Source organism: Cinclus cinclus, chromosome 3, assembly GCF_963662255.1.
Source record: "Cinclus cinclus chromosome 3, bCinCin1.1, whole genome shotgun sequence".
NCBI classification, from domain to species: Eukaryota; Metazoa; Chordata; class Aves; order Passeriformes; family Cinclidae; genus Cinclus; species Cinclus cinclus.
The window spans coordinates 77332764-77359629 of record NC_085048.1 but is presented as its reverse complement, the minus strand read 5'-3'; the positions used below and the strand labels follow the sequence as shown (position 1 = coordinate 77359629).

Sequence of the window (26866 nt, the reverse complement as noted above, 5' to 3'; positions counted from 1 at the left end):
GGACACTTTCCCTTCTGGCCACAGGGCCCCAACTGTCTCAGGTCAAACCCACTGACAGGCCTCAGGCTCCTGCTGAAAGTTCTGCCCGTACACTTGGCAGAAAAAGCACTTGATAGCCCCTGCAAAGCTGCCTCTAAAGCTCACTGGTTTAAGGTTACATTTTGACTTCTCCTTACTTGGAATATGACTGAAAATACCACTCATCTTGGCAAGAAAACTGGAAGATATTCCAAGTAATAGGGGTGAGCAGACCAGTTATTAGCATCTCAGCAGGAGCCGCTCAGGGATGCGCTTCAGTCTCCACATACTTAAGAGCTAAGACAGCTTCAGCCTTGCCTGAAATTCCTCCCCCTTCCCCACTCCCATAGGATTTACTTTACTTTTTGGTGAACAAGTACGGAGTTCAGAAAACCAAAGAAAGTCAAACATACCGCAGACAGGCATTAAACAATCTTGCTTGAGCATTTCTCTGCAAACCATAATCCTTACTTATGAAAAAGAACCCTCAAAAGACAAAATACCACTTCAGCACATAAAGCTCTCCCCTTCTCCACATCCTCCCCTTTAGCCCAGACTCCCTGGAAGCATATATGATGTTTTGGGGGAACCATCACCCAGATGACAGAATGGACTGTGTGTTGATTCCTACTGACTCAGTAACCCCTTCATGGAGTTCACAAGCTCACAGTTGGAGAAGGCAAAGCAAAGGAAACTAATACATTAATTTACAGCAAGGCAAAGGAAACTAAAACAATAACTTATGTATTCTACTTTTTTCTTTACCATGTGCCTGCCCCAAACTGAACACATAAGAGACTTCCATTAGGAACTGACAGCTCTATATAAAGATGAGTCTGCAGGGTTATCATCTAGCATTTCCTCTCCAGCACACAAGGTATCTTGTGTTCAACAGACATTTTTCCTCTTTTTCCTTTCAGAGGGAGGTTCAACTATGTGCTGTGGCAATTCCTTCTCATGTTTTAACTCAGCATTTAAAAGCTACGATATAAAAGGATGTGCAGGCAGAGTCTTTCTCAAGTTTCCCCTTCACACATAGATAGAAATTTCAAGAAGTTCACAAAGTAATCAGGTTCCTTATTAAAACTACAAAACATAGTGAGTTATATCTACTTGAGCTCCGCTATAAAACTTATGAATATATCTATCCATCCACACAAATATTTTTGTACGTATACGTACCCAAACATAAAAGCTGTGGTCTCCATAAAATTTCTGCTCATGCAATTACAATTCTGCATTCAAAACCAGACAGGATTCACAGCAATCCTGCCAGAGCAAATCCAGTGCAACACAGAAATCAGGAGGTTGCAATGCAGGTGAAGTCAGTCAGCCTGTTTGCCCTCAGCCAGTATCAATGCGGATGCACTAAACACTTGCTCCTGTTATTCTGCTCACTGTTTGACATAAGAAAAGCTCCTTTATTTAAGGTGCCCTCCCCTCGCAGAGCGCTGCAGACAGAGCCCTGCTCTGTGGCAGCAGCTGCAGACTGCCTCACACCCACCACAGGCTGCCTGCAGGGCTGTAGGGGAGGTTTTAACTGAGTCCTGTAACCAGTTATGGAAGAAATGGAATAAACTACTGGCAGTTAAAATACATCCTACCCCACAAACCGAGCTACAGCAATGTTTTCACACTGGTGTCGTGCATTTAACAGTAACAAGCTCTTACCACAGGAAAGCGGCAACTCACAGGCAGTCCATTTGAGCCGTCGTTTCTGCCTTGTAACTTTCAATATAAATTTAAGTTGGTGAACATGAACAAACGTGTCTTTTGAAGCAAGGAAAGTAGAAACTGACCAGTTTTGCTTCACTGTCACTTGAAGTGCTGCAGCAGTGCCTCACAGTACAAGGTAGCGCCCGAGCCGTGGAGTGTCCCCTCAGGTGCCATGGCAGGCCTGAGGGGAGTCAAAGCCCCGCACAGAAGAAAGTCTCACATGTAGGTAGTTACAGGCTCAAGACTTAACATGCCTTCCCACAGGAGTTACCAAATCTTGTCAACCTTTGGCTTGCTCGCCAAGGGTCAGCTTCTGAATTTTCACTTTTAACTTAATGCCGGCCCGTGCCACAAGCAGAGACGCAGGCTTGTGAAACACCCACCATTACAGCACCCCCCACACTCCTCCTGCCACACACGCAGCAGGGCAAAGCCGGATACCCCACAGAGCACATACTCACCCCTCCTTCGCCTGCAGCCCAGCAGCCCCACGGGCACAGCCGCCATCCTGCAGCCTCCTGCAGCAGCACAGCTCCCGAGCCGCCAGTGCACATCCCTGAAGGACACTTAGCCACTGATCACAGACACCAAATGTGCCGCTTCCCCACTGTCAGCCCCACCTGAGCCTCATCAGGGGTCGCTGTCCTTGCTGCTCAGCCGGGTGTGTTGCATCTCCTGCCGTGCTGCTCACCAGCTGGGGCACTTGCTCATACACTTCAGTGCCAGAGTACAGCTGCATGCCTGCAGACCGAGCTTTCACATGCTCCAAACCAGCCTGGAAACAGCGTGTCTCCCAAGGCTTTGTCTTCCCTGACAGCATTTTGAGGGTTGATCGAAAGACTACAAGAGGCCTAAAAAGTGAAGGCTATTTTGCCCCTTATTGCCCTGTGTTCTCCATGTGTTTATCTTACATGTTTTATTTCAAACCATCCTCATGGGTGAAAGCCTTGTCAGCCCCGTTTCTTCAGATGGGGAAATAAGTTGTGGGAGGGAAGAATAATTCTGTGGTGTGCAACAGGCTAGAGTAATCACAAAACTCCCTTTCTAGAGAAAATAAACTAATGACCTTTAGAGAAATCACGTATGGTGGACAACTAATTAAAAGTATTGCTCAAATCATCACACAGGTCCAGATCCAGTATTTTGGGGTTTTTTCCCTCTTGATCTATTGTTCTGAATTTCTCCCATGACAGCTGAAAATACCTGCCTTCTCATTTTCTGAATCAACCTGTTCAGACACGTAGGACTGGCTGTAAAAGGGCATGAAAGCAGTGCACTGCTGAACAAGCTGGATTGAGTACTAGGACGTAAAGAAGTAAACATCACACAAGGTCATGCAGGTACTTTTAAAAATCTCATCTTGGCACAAAGCCTAGGACTCACTGATGTCCAGAAGCTGTGTTGCCATGCTCTCAATGGCACCAAAATGTCACAGTACAAGTCACGTGAAACTATTCATCAGTAAGAAAAACACTTCTAAAACAAAGAAGATGTCAAGTGACTGTGGGATCACACACTCAATTATGTCCTTTTTGCCAGTGGGCACTGGTAATTCTTGCTCAGGGATTCATGGTGAAGGCACCAGGAACACCGTGGTGCTTGGAACTGCCAACACCCATACACTGGTAGTATCAAAATCAACACATATTCTTGCAGGCCTTTTGTATGAACCCTTCACTGCACTTAAAAGTGTTGCATTATATGTATTCTGCTGTTCTAACTTGAAAAACATGTATTTTATTAGTTTTAAGACTTCATATATGATTTTATAGGCTAAAAGCTTACTATATAAGCTGGCCTAACATTCCACAAAACAGTAATCCTTAACTCAGAGCCACAGTCAGGAGCTTTAAAAATGAATTTTCTTTTTTTTTCATAAATTATTCTCTTCCAAGATTAGGAAAACACAAGTAAACTACTGAATCCACTTTGCTGATTTGCCAAATTTTTCTGAACAGCAAACAAGAACACTTCTCTCTCTGGAGACTGAAATCTCAACAGCCACGTTGGTTACCTTTATCCAGGAATCAGAAACCTGAACTCAATTTGGAAAAAGCACATCCATATTCATGCCCAAATCCTTAACACATGTTTAGGTTACAATATTCCCTGTAAATATGGTGTGGCTCTATTTTTAGTTTATATACATAGGCAATTCAAACCAGCTCATAATTAATCTTAATAAACAAAACATATGAAGAGTGGACAGGCAGTGTTTGCGTGTGTGCAACTTGGGTATGTAGCTAAGTAGCTTAACCCCACAGTCACATCATGGGTCAGCAGCACTACCAAGCACAGAGATCAAATTGTTCATTTGTTCATATTCAAGTTCACACTGGATCCCACCGATACTTCTAGAGTAACTGGTTGTTTATTTAAATGAGTAAAATATTTCCTAAAAAAAAAAAAAATTAATGTTTCACATTCTTAGTTCCAGTGCTTCATTTCCCAGCATCACATATGCATGGGTTACACAAACATAGACAGGGCCAGAAAAGCTTACTTCTCTTCATATTGTCAAGACAGTTTGATTTGTTTCTTCTCCAAGGAACTTGGAAGACTGTAAGAAGGAAAAGTGCCGGAAAATAAGAATATAACCTTAAGTGCACAAGAAAAAAAAAAGAGAAAATAGTAATGTTGGCCCTAAGAGTCACTCCTTGAATTTGCACTGGATGAATGCTGCAATAAAATTTTGTCACATTACCACAAGACCTTCTAATTTGGAATAGGTGTAAGGCATTACTGCACGCACTGAAAAAACAACCACAAGACTAGCCCCCAGAATGTCCAGGAAAATTCCAGAAAACCCACCAATCTTGCTGGAATTCATAATAACACTCTACAGTTCTAAACACATCAAGTAGAATGTGATCAGGTAGTAATGGCTGAAGATAAGTGGATCCAAGTAAATTGTTATGTTTGGGTTCGACATGGCTGGATCTCTGGTAGTCATTTCTTCATCTCATCTCTTTGATTGTTGCTTTGGTTTCAGTGCTGTTTTTTGCTTTTGGGGGTCTTTTGTGTGTTTGTTTTTTCGTTCAGGCTCTTACTACTATAATAACAGAGTTGTAGGCATGGATTCAGGCAAGGGTTTTTTTTAATTGAACTGGACATAGGACTTTTCACCTTCTTTTCTAGATCATCAGCTACTCACCACTACTGGACAGCTTTCTAACTGATTGCAGAAGTCTGTGTATTGCTATTACTATACAGAAATGCGTATCTCACCTTGACTCTGCAGAAGGAAAGACAGTGCTCTAAACAAAGTAGTACAAGTGGTATCTCTGTTACCGTTTCCACAATGTGTCTGTGCCATTGCTACAGAAAAAATGTATCATGTGCTTTGTGTGCTGCAGAGGGACAAGTGCAAAGGGATAAGGATTTGGTGACAGAAGCCTTAGCTTCACCACAAGAAATAAAACTTACCTCAATCACCCCAGATGGCAGAACTAGTAGTTTTAAGAGTAATAAATCCTGGTACCTGGTCAAGGCCCCCTGAGCTCACTTTTTTTTCAAGTATGTAAAGAGACAAATTACCACAGAGGACTTACATTGGAGCAGAGACCAAACAAGAGATGCCACAGTAGAAGAACTGATGGAGATACTGTGGCTTCAGGAAGCCTGAAGCCCCATCTGCTTCATATGGCTTCAAACCCACAGGGGGTTAATACAGAATCACAGAATCTAGCTCCTCCACAGAGACAAAACTACGGAAGTGACTGTCTGCTTGTGGATATTTTAAACAAAAAAGGAAACATATGGCCCTCTGGAGCTATGCTTGCTTTTTCTCCAGCTGGTATGACACAGAGAACAGATAGCCTGGGCCTACAACTAAATGCAAAAGCTTTATTCCAAGGAGCAATTAGGGAACTAACTAGGGAACATGCTTCAATTTAAAAAGTTCTCAGATTAGTAAATCAGAAACCAAAAATGTGAGAATGTTCATGTACACAAATTACTAAAAACTTTTAAAAGCACAAAATATCTTAGCTGTTTTTTACCTGTGTGACTGATATTTCTGCAAATTACTAAAGACAATTTAGAATGAAATAATTAAGTCCAGCTTTTCTCTCACAGATGTTAATTTGTAATTCTACACATACACTAGTAATGAACAAAAATTAAAACAGAATAATGGGCTTAATTCAGAAGGCTGAAAAGAAAGATCAGTAATTTCATTTATAAAATCATAAATTTATTTTAAAATGTAACCATGTAGATTAAAATCACAGTTACAATAAATAGTCAGTGGCAGTCATGACTCACATCTTTAAATTCAAGTCTTGAAACATGCTGATAAATACTTCAGAGTGCAAACTCATTTGGTAGTCTGGGCCCAAATGCTGAGCCATTGTGTGCAGACACAGCCCACTGACTTTGGAACCCCTGCAGGAGTGCCTATGGCCTGCAGGTAGCTGGAGTTGTGCATTCCCCAGGGACAGCAAGGCCAAGAGGGATCTTAAGAAGTCATGTAGTCTAGACCCTGCCAGAGGATGAACTGTGCCTTAAACGCTGCCAATGTATGACATCTGATTTAACTTTTATACTAAAACTTTAATAAATGGTTTTATAATGTTCTCAGAAAGCATATTGCAGGGCTTTGCAAAGTTACCATCAGGATTATTTTCTCCTAATGCCTAATGTGAAGGTAGGCAATTACCTTTTATCCTATGAATAGGGAGTTTGGACAACAAGGTTTGGGGGTTCTTTTTTTACTGTCTTCTCAGCAAAAGCTTTTTACAAATGCAACTACTCCTTTAGTCCTTGCTGCTGCAGACTAAACACACCAAATCCTTTCATGTTTTACACTCAAAATAATGTTGTCTAGCACTCTCATCTTTCTTGTCTCTCTTTCCACTGGACTCCTTCCAGTTAGCCCCCAACCTCCCTCAAGTGTGCTGCCTGAAACCAGACACAGTATACTAGCTGAGACCTCATTAGAACTTATTAGGCCTAATTAGAGTAAAAAGTTATTTCATGTGAATTTAATGAGGAATGTTTACTTATTCAGTCTAGTATGAAATTTGCTTCTTCACAAAAACATAACATTATTGACCCATGATTAACTTGCCACTCACTGGAATCTGCATGTCCTTTTCCATAGAATTACAACTAGCCTAGTCTCCTTCAATCTCTTTCTGTTAATTACTTCAATTCAAGACCTAACATTTGCCCTTAATGAAGCAAATCCTACTTCCGTCATGTAATTTCAGTAATTAATGTAAGTAACTTCTTGTTCTAATCTATTCCTCCAATACACTTTCAGCTTTTACCACCAATAATTACTTGTAAATGAAGTATCTATTGCATAATCCAATTTATTTTACAAATTATATCAATTAGCATAAAATTGATTAGCATAAAATTGATTTCAGTAAAGGCCTCCTTATTACATCTTCCTAGGTATAGTGAATTGTAAATAACGACCCTAAGTACAAATCACTCTCGTAGATTCTTTTAAACTATGCTGCACTGGCTATGAAAACATCAAAAGCAGACTTTACCAACAGTTCCTTACCAAAATCACAATGTGTCACCTTTCTATCTTCCCCATTCACAAATCAATTACTCTGTGTGAATCACAATACTGTCACAGAAGGAACACTTGGGGTTAATCTTTCATGGTGTTTTCTCTTTTCTCTGAAATTATGTATTAAAAAAAAAAGAACACTTGAATTGAGAAAGACATATAGAAACTATTTTTTCACAGGACAAACATTAGAAAAAAACCTAAAATGCATTATTTTAATTTGTGAAGATTTTCCTGTCTTTGCCATAAAGTGGTCCACATTATCTTATACATCAAATAGACCAGGGGTACATATAGCTGTCCTTACTCAATTCTACATCCTTTAACAGAAATGCCTATTTCTTCTCAATACTCCCTGCCTCTAGACTGAGATTCTGAATTAAAAGCCAAGCACAACTGGCCTCTATTCTTCTACAGACTCTGGTGCATTCTAGATCACTCCAGCAGTGAACAGAAATTCTTTCCCTATCTGCTACATTTTACTGAAAACACTGCTGTCCAACACAGACAGAAGTACTAGGTCTTTACTAGTCTATTTTTATGTACAGGTTATGTTATATAGATGATATAAAAGGTTAGTGATGGACACATCTGATGAAAGCACATCAGGCAACTCTTCAAAGACAGAGAGCCAGACTTCACAAACTTGATGGAGGTCCTGATACAAATCCATTAAACATCATAGCTGTAATAGATTAATCTAAACCACTTTATTTAATTGGTCTAATTTTTAATATTGTACTTGATGTTACAAATAAGTTATAATATTTAATTTATAAAATTTTCACATTTCTTTGTAAAACCAACAATAGGCTTAAAGTAAAAAGAGCTTTGTTGTGGCAACAGCTTTGTTTAACTCCAACAAGATTGTAAATTTTTTAAGAGCAACGTGTAAACATAAATATTCATGATTTTCTTCTGTACACATCTGTGTAAATTAGTTGATATAAATATAATTTACTATAGAAACACTTTTCTGTTTGTTTATGATACACACAGTTCTATGCTGGCGTCACGTACTAGCTGATCAATGTTTCAACGAGTGAGATTTATTCCTTTTGCATTCTAACCCCCAGTATGTCCATTGCCAGCAGTGGACTTCATGTTCAGAGAATCAGACTCACAGTGTCAGAAATCTAAAATTAAACTTCAGAAAAAGATTATAAAGAACCAAAAATGAATGTATTATTTTAATATCATAATCGCCAGACACTTAAAGGTCATGATCCAAGCCAACCAAAATCAATGACTGTTTTCCCATTGACTTAGCTGAAATTCACCTGCAGTTTCCAGTCACTGTAGATTCTCATTTTAGTTTTGCAATTTTATTACAGCATGAAGAGTTAAAAGTACGTAGCATCAGAGCTTCAGTGTAAGAAGTAAAGCCTCTAAGTCTTTCTGGGCCTCTTTATCCTGAAAAAAACAGACAACCATGCATCAACTTAGAGAGGATAAATCCTTTCACTTGCCTAATACGTGCCTATCCACATTTCTTTACTAACAACAGACATAACACACAACCACAACAGCCACAAAATGTAAAGACTGCATAGTAAGTTAATTTATCAGTGAACACAAAAATAAAGTTTGAAGTGAAAACAAGAGCCAGATGGTGGCCCTCCCTTTACAGCTCCGTTAAAGCACTTAAAATGCTAGCCCACAAAGAGCCTTCTCAGCAGATGAGTAAGCCCTTCAGCTTGGGATATAACTTGTATTGGTGTACTTTGCATAAAGTATTGTTTTGCCTTATACCTGATGTAATCTTGCATCCTGACCACATGTAGTTTCTCCATAGATGTTTGCTAATGATTTAGTACGCGACCAAGAAGAAAACATTGGGAAATGTAATTAATGACATAGGGTAGGTTGTGGTTTCAATGCATACAGCCATACCCACCTGTAATAGCCACCATGGGCTGACTGCACCCTCAGTATCTTCCAGACTGGGCTCTGCCTATGGTACTGGGCTCACGGCAGTGGGGCCAATGTGCGAGCAAGAGGCAAGTGACCTTCTGTGCTCAGAGCCAACATACATCGTACTCCTAGGGCAGCAGGAAAAGGCTCCTTTCAGGCCAATGTTTTAAGTGCACAGTTTGCATAGGGCTTTAAACTTAAGCCAGGACTAAGGCTGTCTCACAGGTACCCAGTGACACATGTTTTGGCTAGTCCATGTATAATCTGCTTGGAAATGGGCACATGCATGCAAGCATGGAACCACGGTACAAAAACTCCATTATTCTACTTATTTTTAAATGTCCCCTGGATATATAATCTGCTTCCTTCAGCTGCTGCTGCAAAACTTCTGGCTTGCAAAATGCACTCTGGTTTAAAACCACATTTCTAAAATGTCAGCACCTCATGCCTGCAGGCTCGTAAGGGTCCAAACACCCAACACACGCACCCACGGATATTTAACACTGCAAGTGAAAAATGCCTACACATTACAGATTTTGTGTATTTATAATGACAGGGACCAGTAAAGATAATGCCACAGGATATTCTGAAAGAAAATATTTAGGCAGTCAGTGAAGTAATCACTAAATTTCAGGATCACTTCATTACCCAGTCAATCAAAGAGCTGGAACAAAATACAGAACATTTTAGAATATATTTTATGGGTGAAGAAATTCCTGCTTCTCTTTATTTTGGTTAGTTGTCTATAATGTCATGGAGGAACAGAAAAGAATATTGAGATGATAGAAACCATATGCCAGACATGTCAAACTACATCATATTATTGGTCTGGATTAAGGCATTAATACATTAGCTAGACACTTCTCTTGGAGTTACTGCCTTACTCCTACTGGCAACAATAGGCTAAACTATCTGCCTAATCATTTATCAGAGGCCTTAAAAGGCACACACTGCAAAGCCAGTAAGCTCTTGCCAAAATATTCTAACAGAAGGAAATGTCATACGGTATTGAGCACCCCTTAAACTCCATGTCACTGCAGGCTGTCTGGAGCACCACAATATTGCTTTCAACAAAAACTGAAAAACTCAAGATTTCCCCTTAATTCAGGGAAAACACACTCTTTTCTGTACTGACTGTGGTCAACTTGTGAAAATTATTCTAAAAACCATTAAATAAAAAAGTAAAAAAAGCCAAATATTGTCTATGCTAATAAGAAATGGAAAAGTTTCATTGTATCTGGTTGTACTCTCATGACACTTTTCTAAGATGAAAATTATAAAGGTGTAGGTTTTCTCATATCTGAATAGTGTTCAGCATTTCATGAGTTTATGGGATTCTCTACTCTTTTTGCAGGATACAGCACTTTAAAAATATATCTCCAAACAACTTTGGATAATTGTCTCTTTAGAAGTAAAGGATTATATTGGGCAATGAGCTTTACAAGTTGCAAAGGTCCAGAAAACATTGGGCAATCTTCCCTGAATCTTCCTCTGGGCTTAAGAAAAAGAACGGAACAAACTCATGATTGTTCTAAGAACTGTCTGGAGAAGAAACTGCAAACGTGCAAAGCGTTCTACCTCTGGTTTGCCAGTTCTAAACAGGACTACATCAGTTAAAGCAAAGTTAAACTGCTTAACGGGTTGCATTAATTGAGCCAGCAGCTTCCAGTCAATAAGAACTCCTATTGCAAAAGCATTGAAAAAATCAGTAATGACATTAAAAACAAAGCTGAGAATGCTCAGTGAAGGGAACTAATACTCTCACCTTTGGAGAGAGTCCTTCCAGACCAAGAGGTGCATCATGCTAAAAGCAGAGAGAAGCCATGACTCTGTTCAGTGTACTAGTTTCTGGTTTTAAGGGTCTAAACTTCACTACTGCCCAAAGCTTGACTGCTAATGGAAAAGAGAAAACCCATAAATCCTGTCTTGGGCCAACTTTCTTCCTTGTGGATTTCTGCATCTGTGGCTTTCTGAAAATGAAGAATAAGGTCAGCTTTTTACTTTTTTCTTGTTTTTTTCAGACAGCAGGCTCTCTTTAGAGTGTGGCAAGCAGAAGAAGTGCAAGTTGTAGGAGGAATGCAATATACTTGTGTCAGTCCCATTTGTTCACCCTGAGGCTTAGTTCAACACTGACTCAATACACAGCCATTTTCAACCATGTCTTTCTACTGTCAAGGCTTAAATTTATTAAACACTCCTTATAGCATTGTCAGAGTTGAATATGAGTTCAAAATGCTCTGCAAACTGCTACACAAAAGGTATTCAAATTACAGGGTCAGGGACTGTATTTTGCCTTATTTCTATTTTGTTGTTTTACTTTTATGTTTCATCATTCACAGGGGATATGAACAGGAAAAAAAGGCCTGGGAGGCCAGGGACTGAGCAAGGGGAGAGAGGGAATTGAAAACAAGAGCAAGAAGGAAGAGAGAGCTGGTGGGAAAAAGGGAATGTTAGCTTAACTGGAAGTAGTCCACATTTTGACAGTTCATATTTGCTAAGAAAATTTACTGATACATATACACGGAGAATTACACATATAAATGTGCATGTAAAAATTAAATGGCAATTAAAGCCAAGACAGAAAGATAATGATTTTACCTTCCATCTCTGCTAATCATTTCCTTATGCACTAACACACTCAACCAAGGCACTGCACATGTGTGCACTTGTTGACAAAGTCCCAACTGTCAACAGAGGACAATACACCCTTATGACCACGACCAAAATGGTCACACCAGCCAAGGAAAACATAATTGTGTGCAACCACTGCCAAATCCCAAGCTGACATGCATCCTGTAGGGTTTCACTGAAGTCAGCAGGGCAGCATGGTATATTAAATGATCTGGGCTGCAAGGGTGGTCCAAAGCTGTACTCTGATATGCAGTAACAGCAATGAGGTGCTGAGAGATACTCCTGCTTTTGGGTACAGCTGTATCATTCCCTCACAGCTCCAGGAGAAATCCTGGACCCTAGCAGAAGAGACTCCCAAGCATGCATAAGGCTTATTAGAGAGCAATAGCTCTTGGTGACAGTATAAACCATCCAAAGCTGAATGCTGTCCTATCCCTTCTTGGTGTTCTGACAGACTTTCAGAGATGGTGTGACTGCAGTGTGCACTAACTATTATATAAATACCTTTAGTCTTCTCCTTTGATATTGCAATACACCAATGCAATTATCCACATGCCACCTTCTACATGACTGCTGTATGTCACAAGCTGGGGCATTCTATGTTCTTTCATATTATCACTATCTTCTCTGGGGATTAACCATAACTTCTCAAGGCTTTTAGGATCAAGGCAAGCACAGCTTTAAAATATGCAGCTGTCAATAATTGCAGATTTTTGGATATTACTTCAAGTAGAGGGAGAAGTACCCCTTCGCACCCAGAAGAATATGCATAAATAGTCCAGCTTGTTCAAGGACTACTGTTGAAAAATTACAGAACAGCAGAATACAGTTCAGAATAGTTAGTAGTCATGTAAAATTTTAATTGGCTAGTTCTTTTCTGACTTGAAAGACTGAATTTCACTTATGATCTGGTTTTCTTCTATTGTATATGATGTGGAGCTTTTGGTGCTCAAGACATTCTCCTCTTCCTGTCCAGCTGCTGCCTCTCCCATGATGGGACCTCCAGCTTTTCTTTCTGCACAGTCATTGCTGAAACAGTCTGACCACAATCACACCCAGATACAGCACCCTCAGAAAGGTGTCTGTCAAGGCTTTCCTTCACTCTGCATATTGCCTCAAGGACAAAATCCCAGGAGTTTGACTTGGCCCAGCTACTCTACAAACATTCAAAATGGGTTTTTGCCAATCTATTTTGTAATCCTGGAGTGTACCACCACCTTTGTGAATACTTCTTCCACTCTGCCCCTGCATAATCAGAATGCCAGTGGAGGAGACACACTCCATACTTCCAGGAACCGCCTGCTGAGTAGTCTTGCTGGACTAAGAGCTACACTAAAACTGTGTTAGCTTTGTAAGATGTTGAAACTAATACTGTGTGATAGTCAGTCTAATCATAAATATAATAAGCTTGGTATTTACCAGTTTAAATTTAATCCTTATGTATGAAACTGTGACACCACAAAAAATATCTTCATCCCTCTTTAGAATAATTTTCTGAGGGAGAGAAGAAATAAGAACACAATTCAAACAAACCTTTTTCCAAAGACTTCAAAAACACGCAGATAGAAAATTGATCTGATCACTAAGATAGAGAAAAATAGACTATTCTTTGAAGTGCAAAATAATGTAAAATATGGGCACTCTCAAATAATTTTAGCAACTCTTTAACAAATGCCTCATTTCCCCCTAGAATTTTAGTTTGAAATTTGATCTCTTTAAAATTAGTTTTTAAAAAGTGGATTCCCTGAGTTTGAAGCAGTCAGTCACTGTATACAAAATCACTAATTAAGGAACAGAATTTTTAAGCACACTCAAAAGTTTTTAGCTTTAGGTGGTAGCTATTAGGAAATTATTGTTCAACTCCACAAACAATACTAGCAGGAAAACAATAGCCTAGAATTCAAAACAAACACAAATCTTACCACTTCCATTATTGTTCTATTGAAACACCATTGACTTTTGCTGCCCATTTGGAGGACAAATGTGTAAAAAATCTAAAGCAACAAGTATTCTCTGAACAGAATGACATTTTGTATTGAGCTGAAGATGTGAAAAGAAAATATTCTGGTTGATGAGAAAACAAAAACACTTATAAGGTTACCCCAAATTACTCAGTTTCAATTGGTAGTTTGTTTTCAAAAACAAGTCATAATTTGCAACCTTCATTTCAAAAACAAGAGTAAAGTAGTTTTTTCTCCTCAAAATCTTACTTAGAAGGACAAATTACAACAGCAGCTTCAAATAAGATCTGTTGGAAATATCACAACAAGGTCTGCTCATATGACCAATCCATGGTGGTTAGAGTGGGTATTTCTCAGAAAATCTTGAAAATCCAGATGCATAAATGGTCTGTTGAAACAGAACAGCTGATGGGTGCTGAAGTTTATACTCTGACCTCTCTTCCATCCCTCTGTAACCCCCACTTTTTTCCTTATAGACAATATTAAAAATGAAATTAATAGCCAGGGAGATCAATTATGGTGTAAAAAAAGTGTAAGAAAATTGTATGCACATAATTTCTCTTCAGCAGCTGCATTCTTGTGTAAACATTCAGCCATTGTTTCTGCTTATTATTACATTTATCACTTCCTTCACATGAATTTCAGATGTCACTGAGGCAGAAGGCAAAGTCTTTAAGTCTCTGCTTCCTGCAATTCTTCACCTGCAAGAAGTGAATGCCATAATCATGAAGTTCTGTAATATCTAAATCTCTTGCTTGTTAATTTCAACACTGAATTGCCATAATTTCTAATTACTGGGGAGGATGGAGTGCATAAAATCACCAATAATTTTGTAAAACACTTCTTAATGAAAACTCTTTTTTAGGGAAGTTTTTATCTACATTTTAAACAAGACTTTCAGCAACTCAGTGCAAATAGAGTTCCTTTGCATTTTTCCTGTTTTCCTGTCTTCATCTCTTCCAAGACTACACTTCTTGTAACACAACTGCTGCTTTAGAGATTATTTTTTTAAAAAATGTAATAGAGACTAGAAGCTTGAAATTTTAATCTCTTTCTCTGCTAGGCTGTTAACTCCTTTGTGGTGATCTTACTGGTCCTACAAGCACAGAGTTCATTGTCATGCTCATCTCCAGACACAAGAAAAAATAATTCTGTAACTATTATACTTTATAGTTCTACATTGAGACTTCAAATTCTATGATTTCCAGCCTTGAAAACTTCCAAAAATCTTTATTATAAATAAGAAATTAGGGTCTTATTCCCCTTGCAAGCAAAGGAACACATGTTTAACTCTACACACACAAACACACACACAAACACACAAACACCTGTTCTGTTTTCTGTATGCAAAACAGATACTCGTGATTCCAAAATTAAATTACATTTTTTGTCTTCAAATTTTAAAAAGTAATTTTGTTCCACCACAATAGTCCACCACATCTGGTTTCAACAGCCCTTCATGTAGTCACACTCAGCAAGGCTTTGAGCACACTACAAAGTAATGAGTGTCAGTAAGGGTAATGCAACATCCACTAGATGAACAGAGCAGCTGTTGTGCACTTACAATAACTCACAGCAGCTCTGAACATTGGGATCTCTTTTACTGAAGGGGCAAATGTTTCCCAGGACCCTGAGGTTATCCACCTGGGTAGAAACCAGAGAAAAACTGGACAATTTAATGTCCCATGCACCTCCAGCAGTGAAGTACCACTTGACACTCTTTATGGCCAAGGAAGGACTGTATGATTCATTGGAGGTTTTCTGTTTAGAGAGGATAGAGAAAGGTCTTTAAAGCTGCACTGTAATATCAGCTTTGTTTTTCCAGATGTAATTTGAACCAAGTTTCACATATCTCCTTCAAAATAAAAAAATACATAGACTGATGTGCCAAACTATTTTTAAAAACTGTCCTATTTTTAAAAATCCTCCTGTAACTCTTAATTTACAGGAACCACTCAATCAGAACTTGTTTCTTTTTTATAATTTCTGTGTATACTTTTTAAGATTCAGAATAGGTATGAAACAGGCCAGCTGATTTTTTTTCCTTTAACAAGAATTAGCTATATTTGGAAGCCCCTTTACTCCTTGAACTAAATTCTGTAAACGGTAGAACACATGCACAGAAGGGATATTTGGATGTGACATAACATTCAAGACAAAAATAATATCACTTAGCTATAAATGTTACATGAAATGAATCCTAGAAAAAGTGTCAAAGAAGTGTCCTGAGTTACAGCAGCTGAGAGAATTTGACCTGAGGATTAAAATGAGCTATGGGCTACTTCACTGATGCCAAGCACCTCTGATTCCCAGAAGTCACTGGAAACTATGGATGCTCAGAAGCAATAAAAAGTAAACCATTGTCTATGATTATTTTTCCGCAGGATGATTTGTATCATGAAATACTATATATTTCCTCAATGTGGCACCTTTCCAGCAATTTTGTCTCTCAGTCTGCTCCTGATTTTATGCCTTTATACAAATACATGTTTCTCATAGAAGCCAACATTTAAAAACAATAAAGGAATTCCCCTGCTTGAAGAAAGAGAAAACTCATGGGAGAAACTATGATTACACTTGGGAATGACGAGTTTCACATGACTGTGACAAAATACTGTGCTGCTGACAACCTTAAGATCCAGAGCTGTGGCAAACAGAAAGAAACCCTCAGACTGCTGCTGACCTGTGTTTTTTTCAGACCACAAACCCCATCTTTTACAGGGCTGCAGTCAATTCAGGCACTTTATTAGCATCTGTTTATTACTCTCTCCCCATTGCCTCTTCAGTCTTATTACAGTCTCTTCCCCCTCTTAAACTAATCTCACTAAATGTTATTCCTACGTGCAGCTCCAAGCCCTGAACCACTTCACTTCCAACACGTTTTCCCAAAAATCAGTAACAGTCTTTCTGTAACACAATAACCAAAACAACATGTAATATTTTAATTCAGATGGGATTTGAGGTAACAGTCAGCAACAGCAGAGTTCATGTTCCAGATCTCCATTTCACAGTAATTTCTTTCAGCGTGCACTTGGGTTTTTTTTACGCTGTGCTGAGTGCTTGGTTGTTTTTCTTAAAATTGAATTACATACTACTGCCCTAATGCCATATTCTTCTGGACTCTGTTTTTTTTCTAAATTTAACTCAAAATACATCACAAGTAAACAAGACAAAGGAGATAAATCTGTGATATCTATAGAATTAGTCAAAACAGGAGAGGTCAAATCATCTTGTCCTCTTCAGATGAATGAAAGAGTTTTGGGGCCCATTTGATGCTCACTCTTCTGTTCACAAATCAGTGTAATTCTTATTCTCATTACCACGCTGCTTGCCAGAATACATACACCTATCCCTCAGACTGCTCTTGAATTCCTGCTCTCACCTCTGGGTTCCTTCTCCTTCTCAGGTCTGCTGATACTTCAGAAATGTGATGGGATAGTACACAGATAATTTATAGCACCCTTTCATATGGTCTGTCAGAGGCAAGCTGAAGGTATATTTTAACAGTAAGTAAATAATAAAGAGAATTAAATTATTGTTAATGTCATATCAGTATCAATACACATTTAAAGAAACACTAAACTTAAGCAATGATTGCTTGATTTATGATTGGTACGTACTACAACTGGGGCCAAAAATTAGGCCACCCAGGAGCAGCGGCTGGTGAGGCATGCAGGGGTCTTTCTTCCCAGCAGGAACACTTGACATTAACATGTTAGTGCTCCACATATAGCATTTATTGTCAATCAAGTTACAGAGTTATTTAATGGTCTTTTTCCTTAACTTCAAAGAATTTAATGGGATGGGGCCAATTCCTCTCAGGAATCACCTCCCTCTCTCCATCCCACATCTGCTGTGCTCAGAGGGGTTCCCTTAGGCTGAGAAAGCTCAGGTTTGAACTCGCCATGCTCTAGGATGGTAAAATGTTTCCAGTCATAGGTCAGTCATGGAACTTGCTTCTGCATGAGATCAGACAGAGTGAACCTTCTTGCCATGACTTGGTTTATATTTGAGAAAATAAACAATTTAAAATCTCTCAAATATTTGCAGAAATTTTGTGTCCACATACCAAAAATACTCCAATGGGCCTAAAACACTCTAATAGGTCTCAAGAGGAATATAGTAATCTCTTAGAACAAATTATATGACAGCAGATAATCTGTTAGAATTTGTTAGAAGAACTGTGCCTCCTTAACTGCCCTGTGTTTGAAGACAAAGCCAATCTTGAATAACCTATTTGCCTCTGCTGTAGTTAACATCCATGACAAGAATCACAAACCAGAAGCTTTCAGGAGCAGAGACTGAGACTGTAGGACAAAAATCCAGAATGCTTTCAACTGAGAAAAATGTAGGTCTGGGGCAAGATTTCAGCACAGCTAGAGTGACACACTCAACTGCTTATGCTCAAAATGATCTAATGAAGTGGGTTGAATTACAAAGACTACAATTCAATTTCTGACAGAAACAAGTCCCTGACAGTTCCTCAAAAAAAAGATGTTTTTAAAGCTGGTGATACACTGATACACTGGTGATTTCCTGTAATGAGCCAACCTAGAGTGGAGGAAAAAGGAATGTTCTGTGTTCAGAGGAAAAACCGAAACATTATGTTGTTACCGGCAGTGCAGTAATGGATGCCAAAGAGAAGAGAGCAGTCACAAGGGAACAAGTTACCACTCTCAATACCCACCTCATTAGTAACTGAGAGAATTGACAGTGCAGAATCACAGTACTTCAGTGCATTGTTTTTCTGGCCAAGATCTTTATAGCACTGAGAAGAAAAAACATTTTGTTTCCAATCAGACCACTGTAAGAACACCAGAGTCTACAAATCATTATTTTTTAAAGGACTTGGTTACCTTTGCCAAATACACATAATTGCATTTGGAATATCCTGGATGCATTTCTTCTGCCTAAATAATAAAAAACAGGAAAGAAAATAGACATAAAAACTTGTGTAATGAGATTTATGTGGTCTGCATAACATTTTTAGTAATGCACTACATTTCCTCAAACATAAGACAGAATCATCCCTACTCTGTGTAATGCAATCTGGTTAGTAGCACTTCAAAAAAACATCAAGAAAACAAGAAAATATAAAACTCAAACTCCAAACCAGGCATATGAGATGCTGATAGTGAACATACAAAAATGTTCTGTACTGCTTGCTCTCCTCTCTCCCTAAGTGTTCTATAAAGATCACACAAGATCTATTGGATTCATTGACTTATAGGGTAGTTTTAAAGATATCACTGTCTCTAGATTATTAATATTTATTTCCTCATCAAAGAAATAAGAAAGCAATCAACCATTCATTCACACTCTGTGTAATGAATAAAGAACTCTGTTAATCAATTTTACAATTATTTCTCTTCCACAGACTATTATGTTCTAGCTCTGGGTTCACCTTTCTCCTCTAATATTTGTCTTCTGAAAAGTTCAGGTCATTATACAAGTTCAATAATGTCATTTTTTTAAAAAATAAAATGAGGATTTAGAAGTCTGCAAGATGAGTAAAACCCTTACTAATTATCTACTAATGAAGAAGTATCTTTTAATGGAAAAACAGCTTTTGGGAGGGGAAAAATTACATCAATGAAATTTATAGTAGCAGTAATCCTTGGACCAAAACAGTGCTGCTTTCACCACAATTGTGTAGCATCAAACAACTGAAAAAGAAACACAAACAGTTTCTTTTTGGACAGTAATTTTATTTTTGTTGTCAATATGACTTAGAACCACAGTCACTCTGCAGCCAACCACAAAACGCCCTGAAGCTAAAGTGAATGTTTCAAATTATTTCTACCATTTTTGGAATTTGACCTTCAAGATAAAATCTCCTAAATTGGGAAGATGGTAATGCATTTTACTGTCCAAAATTCAGGAGATCATTCAATCTTTAAACAGACTAAGAACATAGAAAAGAAGCACTTTTGATAGGTAGGAAAATATGCCTGTCCAATTTCTTTGAAAAACTTTCTGAAAGTAATTGTAATGATAGAAGTTTATGCTCTGAATCCAGTCATGTGAAAAGCCCGTACGCTTTTGAGCTCCAGAAGCAGAAATGATTCATATGGAATGCACTAAAAGATAGATTTATTTTATTCATGTGGTGTTTTCTCATAACTGTGTTCAAATAGAATGCCAGGAACATGGACCTATATGACAGAGCTTTCTTCTCCACTGCAAAAGCCATTTCATCTCTTCAAATAAGAAAGGCTTCTACTGAAATTCAATGGAAAAAAGTTTCAAATCAGAAAAAAGAGAAGCATCAGTGTCAAAATCTTCCTTGCCTATGTCAACCCTCTTGGAGAAACAGGCAAATCAGCAACTATCACTACCATTATGGCTCATTTGTTTCAACAGCATATGTAACTAATCTATATCCATATCATATTCAATTCAATAACTATTAACCATGGTAATTAATTGGAAAACTTCCTGAAACTAAAGAAAGGTGCTAACCATTCATATCCAAACTAATTTTAAAACTTAAAAGAAAAAAAAATATTTTATTAGAAAGTTCAGTGGTGTTTAGAAGAGCCCTGAATTTATAGCTACTGAACATAGTCTGTCAAACAGACAACTTGACAATACATATAACAGCTGGTAAACAGCAACACAGGAAAACCCTTGGCTAGGACTTACCTTAAGGAAATTCTGCAATGCTTCTTCTACTGTTGAAGTTGGTGGTGTCCCAAAGAGAGCAGCAGCTACTTTCTTTTCAATCCAAGACAACTGAGCTACCTATAATTAAAAAAAAATAAATTAAAAAGTCAGATTTCTTTAGAGTTGCTTCTCAGATTTGCAGTAAATACTGTCTTTCATATTGTACTATCTACACAACGTATTTGGAAAAGAACTTGTACAGGAATGCTTTATCGTGTCAATTTGGCCAGCTCAAAGCAGTCTTTTGGATTTTAGAGTCAAATGACCAAACACCAAATATTCTCAATATAAGATAACTCTCATGTTCAAAGCTTAAAGTACATTTAGGTTCCATAGCACCTTGCCTGTTTAACAAACTTAAGGCTAGAAACAGTGCTTGAAAGTTGTTAAGGTTTTCATGAGCTAGACAGCTCTGAATGATAATCTATACACTGATTACTTCCCTACATTATGAAGAGCTGTTGTTACAGTAAAAATGTGTGTGTTTTTGGAGCTTGTATAACAAGTTCATTTATTACACAGAAGATGGTGACAGCCACTGTTAAGAAATAGGCTTCATTTTTAGCTCTTCCAGTCTGACAAATAACATTTGCCAATGACCTCATTTCAGGAAGATGAGCTGCTATAAAAGGACTTAAGGGAAAAGTCATATTGCCACACAATGCACATGATTTCTTCCTTTACATACACTGACACCCGATAGAAACTGCTTTGGTTACTGCCATAAGGTATTTGGCTCCATCACCCAACCCTCACATCCTTAGCAAAGGATGGAGTTGCTAAGAAACACAATGTGAAAGAAGAGCCTGTTTAAGTGGAGGAGTGAAGCTACTTTCCTTTGGACACTTCTACCACATCTGTAAAGAAAAGTCAGGGCTTTTTCCCTTCACATCAGTATTTGAACCACAGCACTGATGGCTCCTGTCACAGAGCAGATGAGTCAAAAATGGTAAAAAACAAGGTTCTGCATTTTCCAGCCTAATCAATGCAGACGCAACACAGAGAAGACGTGCACATAGGTGAAGAAAGAGAGCCTCCAATCAGAAACTTGGAGATAAAATATGAATCACATAGGGACATTTATTTTTCAGAAGGAGCTGCAATTCAAATAACAGAGTTCAGCCTTGAAGCCAAGTCTGTCCTGCTGCTTTTAAATTTTAAATGGTTTTGCTTGGGTTTAGGTTATTCCTGCCTCACTCCCAGGCTTGTCAATATTTGCAGGGCTGTTGCTTCTTCCCTCTACCAGCTTCACCTGTATCAAGCAATTATCCAGTAGACATCAGTTTATTAACTGACAGATATTACTGTAAAATGAGAAGCCACTCTCTCATAACTATCCACAGCTACCAACCAGAATGCTTCTCCTTTGAACAGACATCAAGTTCTATCTACTTCTTGTTGTAAACTGCCCTAAAAATATCATTGTAAAGACTAGAAATACAAGTCAGCATGCAACTGGAAAATGCACAGGATCATGTTTTCTTATCTGGCCCCAATGTCTCTAGCTTCATAAGAACAGCATTATTTGGAGACAGAAATCAGCCTGGTCAAGTCTTGCTAGCTGCTCAGCAGGGTTCCAACACCTTATTTGTTACATGTTGTCAGAAGTGTGTCACACAAAGCACTAACAATTGTAAACCAGAGAGAAACAATATTACAAAAATAAAGCTTTTTTTCCCATTCTTTTCCACATATCTGGCAATTGAAGTTTCTTCTAAGAACATAAAATGATTTTTACAAAACCTCTCCATCAATCATGGAGTTCTTACTCATTGAAGCCACAAGATGTTGCTGCCCCTGCAGTGCTTTTCCCACTGTGCTACAAACTGCAGCATACTGCTTAAAACTTCTAATTGTAGGTATGTATATAATTTTCTTCCCCATTTAATATCTTTCACTTTTGTATAGTTTCTGAGACATATTCTGCAAGAGTTATTAAAAGAATTTTTGCCAAAGAGCTGTTTTCTTCATGTCTATCTGCTGTTGCCTTGCTCTCTCTTCTTTTGGAAGGGGAAAGGGATTTCTGTGTTTCTAGGTCCATCACATCAAGAGGGAGGAAGAGAGAGGGTAAAAATAAAGGGGATGTATTACACTGCAAGAGTGCACAACACCCTGGAGATATACACCACACAGATACAATTACCACACTTGTCTGCTATTATGCAACAGTGAGAAAACAAAATTGCAGTTTTTCCATGTGGAGTTTTAATTAACCATTGAAAACACAAGCTCTTCCTGGCAGTTACTTTATTTTCTTATGAGATTTAATCAGAAGTGATTTACTGAGGTTTTAGTCTTTATTTTGTCTGGCTTGGGTACTGCTTTGCATTACTCAAACTTTTAAAGAACCATATATGCAGTTGGCCATTTTTATTTCACAAATCCCATCAAGCTAAAACAATGTTTAAAAGTGAAATGCGTGTAAGCACATTTTGAGTAAAATGCTTGTAAGCACATGCACTTTTCACACTAAACCACCCACACTGAAATGAGGATGTAGCAAGGTGGGGGTCAGTCTCTTCTCCCAGGTAACAAGTGATGGACCAGACAAAACAGCACAATGGGGAGGTTTGGATTGGATCTTAGGAAAATTTCCTTTACTGAAAGGGTAGTTGAACATTGGAATAGGCTGTGGAATGATGTGATATAATCACCTCCCTAGAAGTGTTCAAAGATGTGTGGGTGTGGCACTCGGAGACATGAGTTAGTGCTGGGTTAACCTTAAGAGGTCTTTTCCAACCTTAATGATTCCATGATTCTATGGCAATAGTGAGGTTTTTAAAATGTGCACTCTATCCAGCATTATACTTTGTCACTACTGCAGAGACAATCTGAGAATTCTGTGATGTTGCAGCAGTCAGACTTACATGCACTGGCTTGATGAATTTGTCACAGTTACCCTAGCCCTCCATATATGAAGAATCTAGTTCACACAAGTTGTCCAGGTTCCTTTCATGGTCAATACAAAGAGGCACTTCCATTATGCAATTGCTCTTCGCCTACATTATCCTGTGATGAACGCTCCTATCTTCTTTCTTTCCTTCAACTACAAAAGGAGCACAGACTGTGGGGGATAGCTAAATGCAGCTGAGGCGAACCCCGTCACAAGAGCTTAACTGTGCCTCACCTGAGTCTGTCTGCGCCCCTCTACAACTGAAGTGGGACAAATGGAAATTACCTGTTTTATGCAATATACAAAATTGTGTCCCAGAGCAATAATGATGAACAGGAAATTATACCCTTCCCTAACGGCACATAAACAAAGACTTTGTAAAGTAATTTGAAATTACTTCATTTGAGTAACTCTTACACTACGTACCATGAAATGGAAACATTGTTTCTACTATACCAAGTTTTTAATAATTCTCTCTGTGAGCAAGCACAGGGACATGAACCCCTGGCATAACATGCTCTAGTGTAGTGCAAAATTGACTGCTACAGTCAAGGTTACTCCAATAGTGCAAAGTGTATCAAAACCAAGCATGAAGAGAGTATAACTGCCATCAGCTATAGCAGAACCACCACTTAGTGAATATTCCAAGAGTGGCAGAGTGCGCAAGGTAATAAGGCAAACAGCTACTGTTGCGAGTAATAGCTACAACAACAACAACAAAATAAGGAAGGAAGATTGGTTTTGCCCTTCAGATGATTCCCAAATGTTAAGTGAGTTTTGGATTTTTAGGTCTCCTAAACCCTGATGTCAGTCCTGCCAGAAGCCTGAAAATTCAGAGAAGCACAGCAAGGAACACCATGTGTCCACAGAGTATCATGTTTTAATGTACTGGGTCAGTAAAGGAACATCACTCCCCAGCTGCCATACATAAGGAGAGCTAGTCCCACCCACTTAAGAGCAGCAAACAAGTCCTGATAAACCATCAGCCAACTCCTGATCTCCCTCAGAACTGAAGGACAGTGGGTCATCCTGACAAGCCTGGCCTTTGCCAAGGAGAGAAGGCCACCCTACAGTATCCCAAAGCAAATAGAGATGCTTGCCTCAATCAGCCTCTCCTGCAGATCTGTCAACAAGCTGTCATCCATTTATTCTACCAAAATCTCTATTATATCCAGAGATGGAAGGATGGAAGGATGGAAGGAAGGCATTCCCAGAGTTAAACTGCAGCTGAACTTTAAGTTCATACTTGGCACTCTTCCATCAGGCCTCTTGTATCTCTGAGGGCCAAGGCAAAAAATGTGGCTCTCCCCTAAACACTGGGAAAATTAGTTTCAAAATATCTTTCTCTTCCTTAGCCCAGGTTCAGCAAAAATTATATATATATATATATATATATATATATATATATATATACTGAAACACTGGCTGGATTTTAGTCTTCTGTTTGCTTTTTATGAGAAGCAAACCCTGCCCACTGACAGGTCCTTTCAAATTCCAGGATGTTGGTATGAAGGAAACTAACCTGCCTGAATTGAAAAACCATCCAGGGCTGACTTTCAGCCCTAAAGGACATCCAATGCTTCTTTGCTAATAGCTCACTGAAGACGTATCACACAACTGTCTTCCATAAAGGCAAATCACACCATCAATACAACTTCAGTACAATATTAATGACACCTAATTAAATATCCCCAGAGAGTTTCTTTTTCTTTTTCATTACAATGTATTAATGTAAAATTGTATTAAATCATTTTGCAATGTTTTGACTTCTGGAAGAGATTAAGTAACTGGACACCAATTTTGAAATACTGGCTTCCAACAAAAATACTCTCTTTCTTGGCAGCTGAGGAACCCAGACAATCTGCACAGGCATTTAGGTATTTATCCAGCTTGAATTGGGTTTTTCATTTTCCAGTGAGGGAAGCCCACTTAGCAAGCACACTAAGCAACTGGATCAGTTTGTTCCTTCTTGTAACCCAAACAGATACTGGGATACACCAGAAACAAATCCAAAACGTGGCAGGTAACCTGCAGAAAGAAAATCCCAGAAGATTCAATTTTTAACACACTACTAGCATTTATCAGGGACTCTGATCCAGTTTTACAAGTACATGCTAACTGTTCTGTGCCTGTACTGTAATAGGAAGTAGACATAAGCCCTAACTAGATAGTTTTTTATAAGCTATTTGAAACATTAAAACACTTACCCCCCCACCCCCAAACATACAACTCTAAAGAATTATCAGATAATTGTGCCCAAAACTTTAAGGAAATAATTCTTATATACCATACACCATAGATCCATTCACTTCTTGTATACACAGCAAAATTTTGCCCACCATGACATCTATGAAATGACTGGTGAAAATCTTGCCTATCTGATTGTGATACCAGAAGTAATTTTACAGCAGAGCTGATATGATTCTATTATCTTCCTCTTCTGTACAGCTCTACTGACTTTATAATGGTAAGATAAATAAGAAACAGCATAAACTGACTTTTAGACAAGGTGGTGCACAACTGTCACTGGCTCTGCATCACAGACAAATCCCAGCTGCTATGAGGCAGTGAAAACCCAGCTCATCCTTTCTGCTGGAAGGTGCTATGACACCTTGCAGCAGGTTCATTTCTGGCCCAGCAAAAATAACTGCTGAATAAGAACCTCGGCAGTGCTGTATCACTACTTCCTTACAAAGGACTGTCCTACACTGAGGAAGGTAAGAAATGGCAGTCAGGCCAAATTCTGGCACAATTCCATGAGTTAAATAGCTTTTACTAGTACAGCATGCAGTCTATATGTAGACTTCGGTCTTCAATAAATCTTCTGCATTTGCCTCCACTGGTTTAGGGGTGACAGGCTCGACAGTTAGACTTGATGATCTTGAAGGTCTCTTCCAACCCTGGTGATTCTATGACTCTATACTTTTTACCTCAGTCTCTTCAATGGATTTTCATTTGTGAAAATGAACCATAACCAAATTGCACTTGAAGCATCCCCATTTACAGTACCTTATGCAATTCCTATCTTTTTTCAGTTTGCCATCCAAAAAAAACTATGCTAGACAATAGTAATAAGATCCTCTAACATTAAATCAGGAGTGAATGGGAAATATCTGACTATACTAGGAAGACTTTCAGTACATCACATTTCACAAAACTATTATCAAAGCCTATAAAATATAAAAAACTTGGTGTCCTTTTAAAATACACTGCTTCAGTGAAAGAATATGTGACCAAAATTAAACAAAAATAGCTTGGAAGCAATACCTATGAAAGAACAATTATTGTGGCCAATCCTAACTAGATCCTAAAGTCAGCTAGGCTAAACATAAAACTACCCTTCTTGCCTGAATCACCTCTTTTTCTTCTTTAATTTTCTCACACTGAACAACACAGCCTTCCAAGCCTTAACAATAGTGAGACTGAACATTAAAAACAGAGTATCTAACAGGAGCATTATTACTCCATCTACAAGTACTCATATAGATGAGTGACAAAGAATTTTTCAACACTCCATCATAATCTCTACCCTGACAA

The 26866-nt window shown here is 38.5% G+C and overlaps 1 protein-coding gene across 1 annotated transcript in view; it reads right to left on the bottom strand.

The window, feature by feature from the left end:
- Nucleotides 1-8623: 8623 nt before the first annotated feature.
- RMDN2 (regulator of microtubule dynamics 2) overlaps nt 8624-26866 on the bottom strand; it is a 45256-nt gene continuing 27013 nt past the window's right edge. The window contains exons 7-10 of the mRNA XM_062489187.1: nt 20416-20514; nt 18627-18680; nt 18458-18538; nt 8624-8677 (exon numbers count right to left, since the gene is read on the bottom strand). Coding sequence (XP_062345171.1) covers nt 8624-8677; nt 18458-18538; nt 18627-18680; nt 20416-20514 — 288 coding nt within the window. The remainder of the gene's footprint in view (nt 8678-18457; nt 18539-18626; nt 18681-20415; nt 20515-26866) is intronic.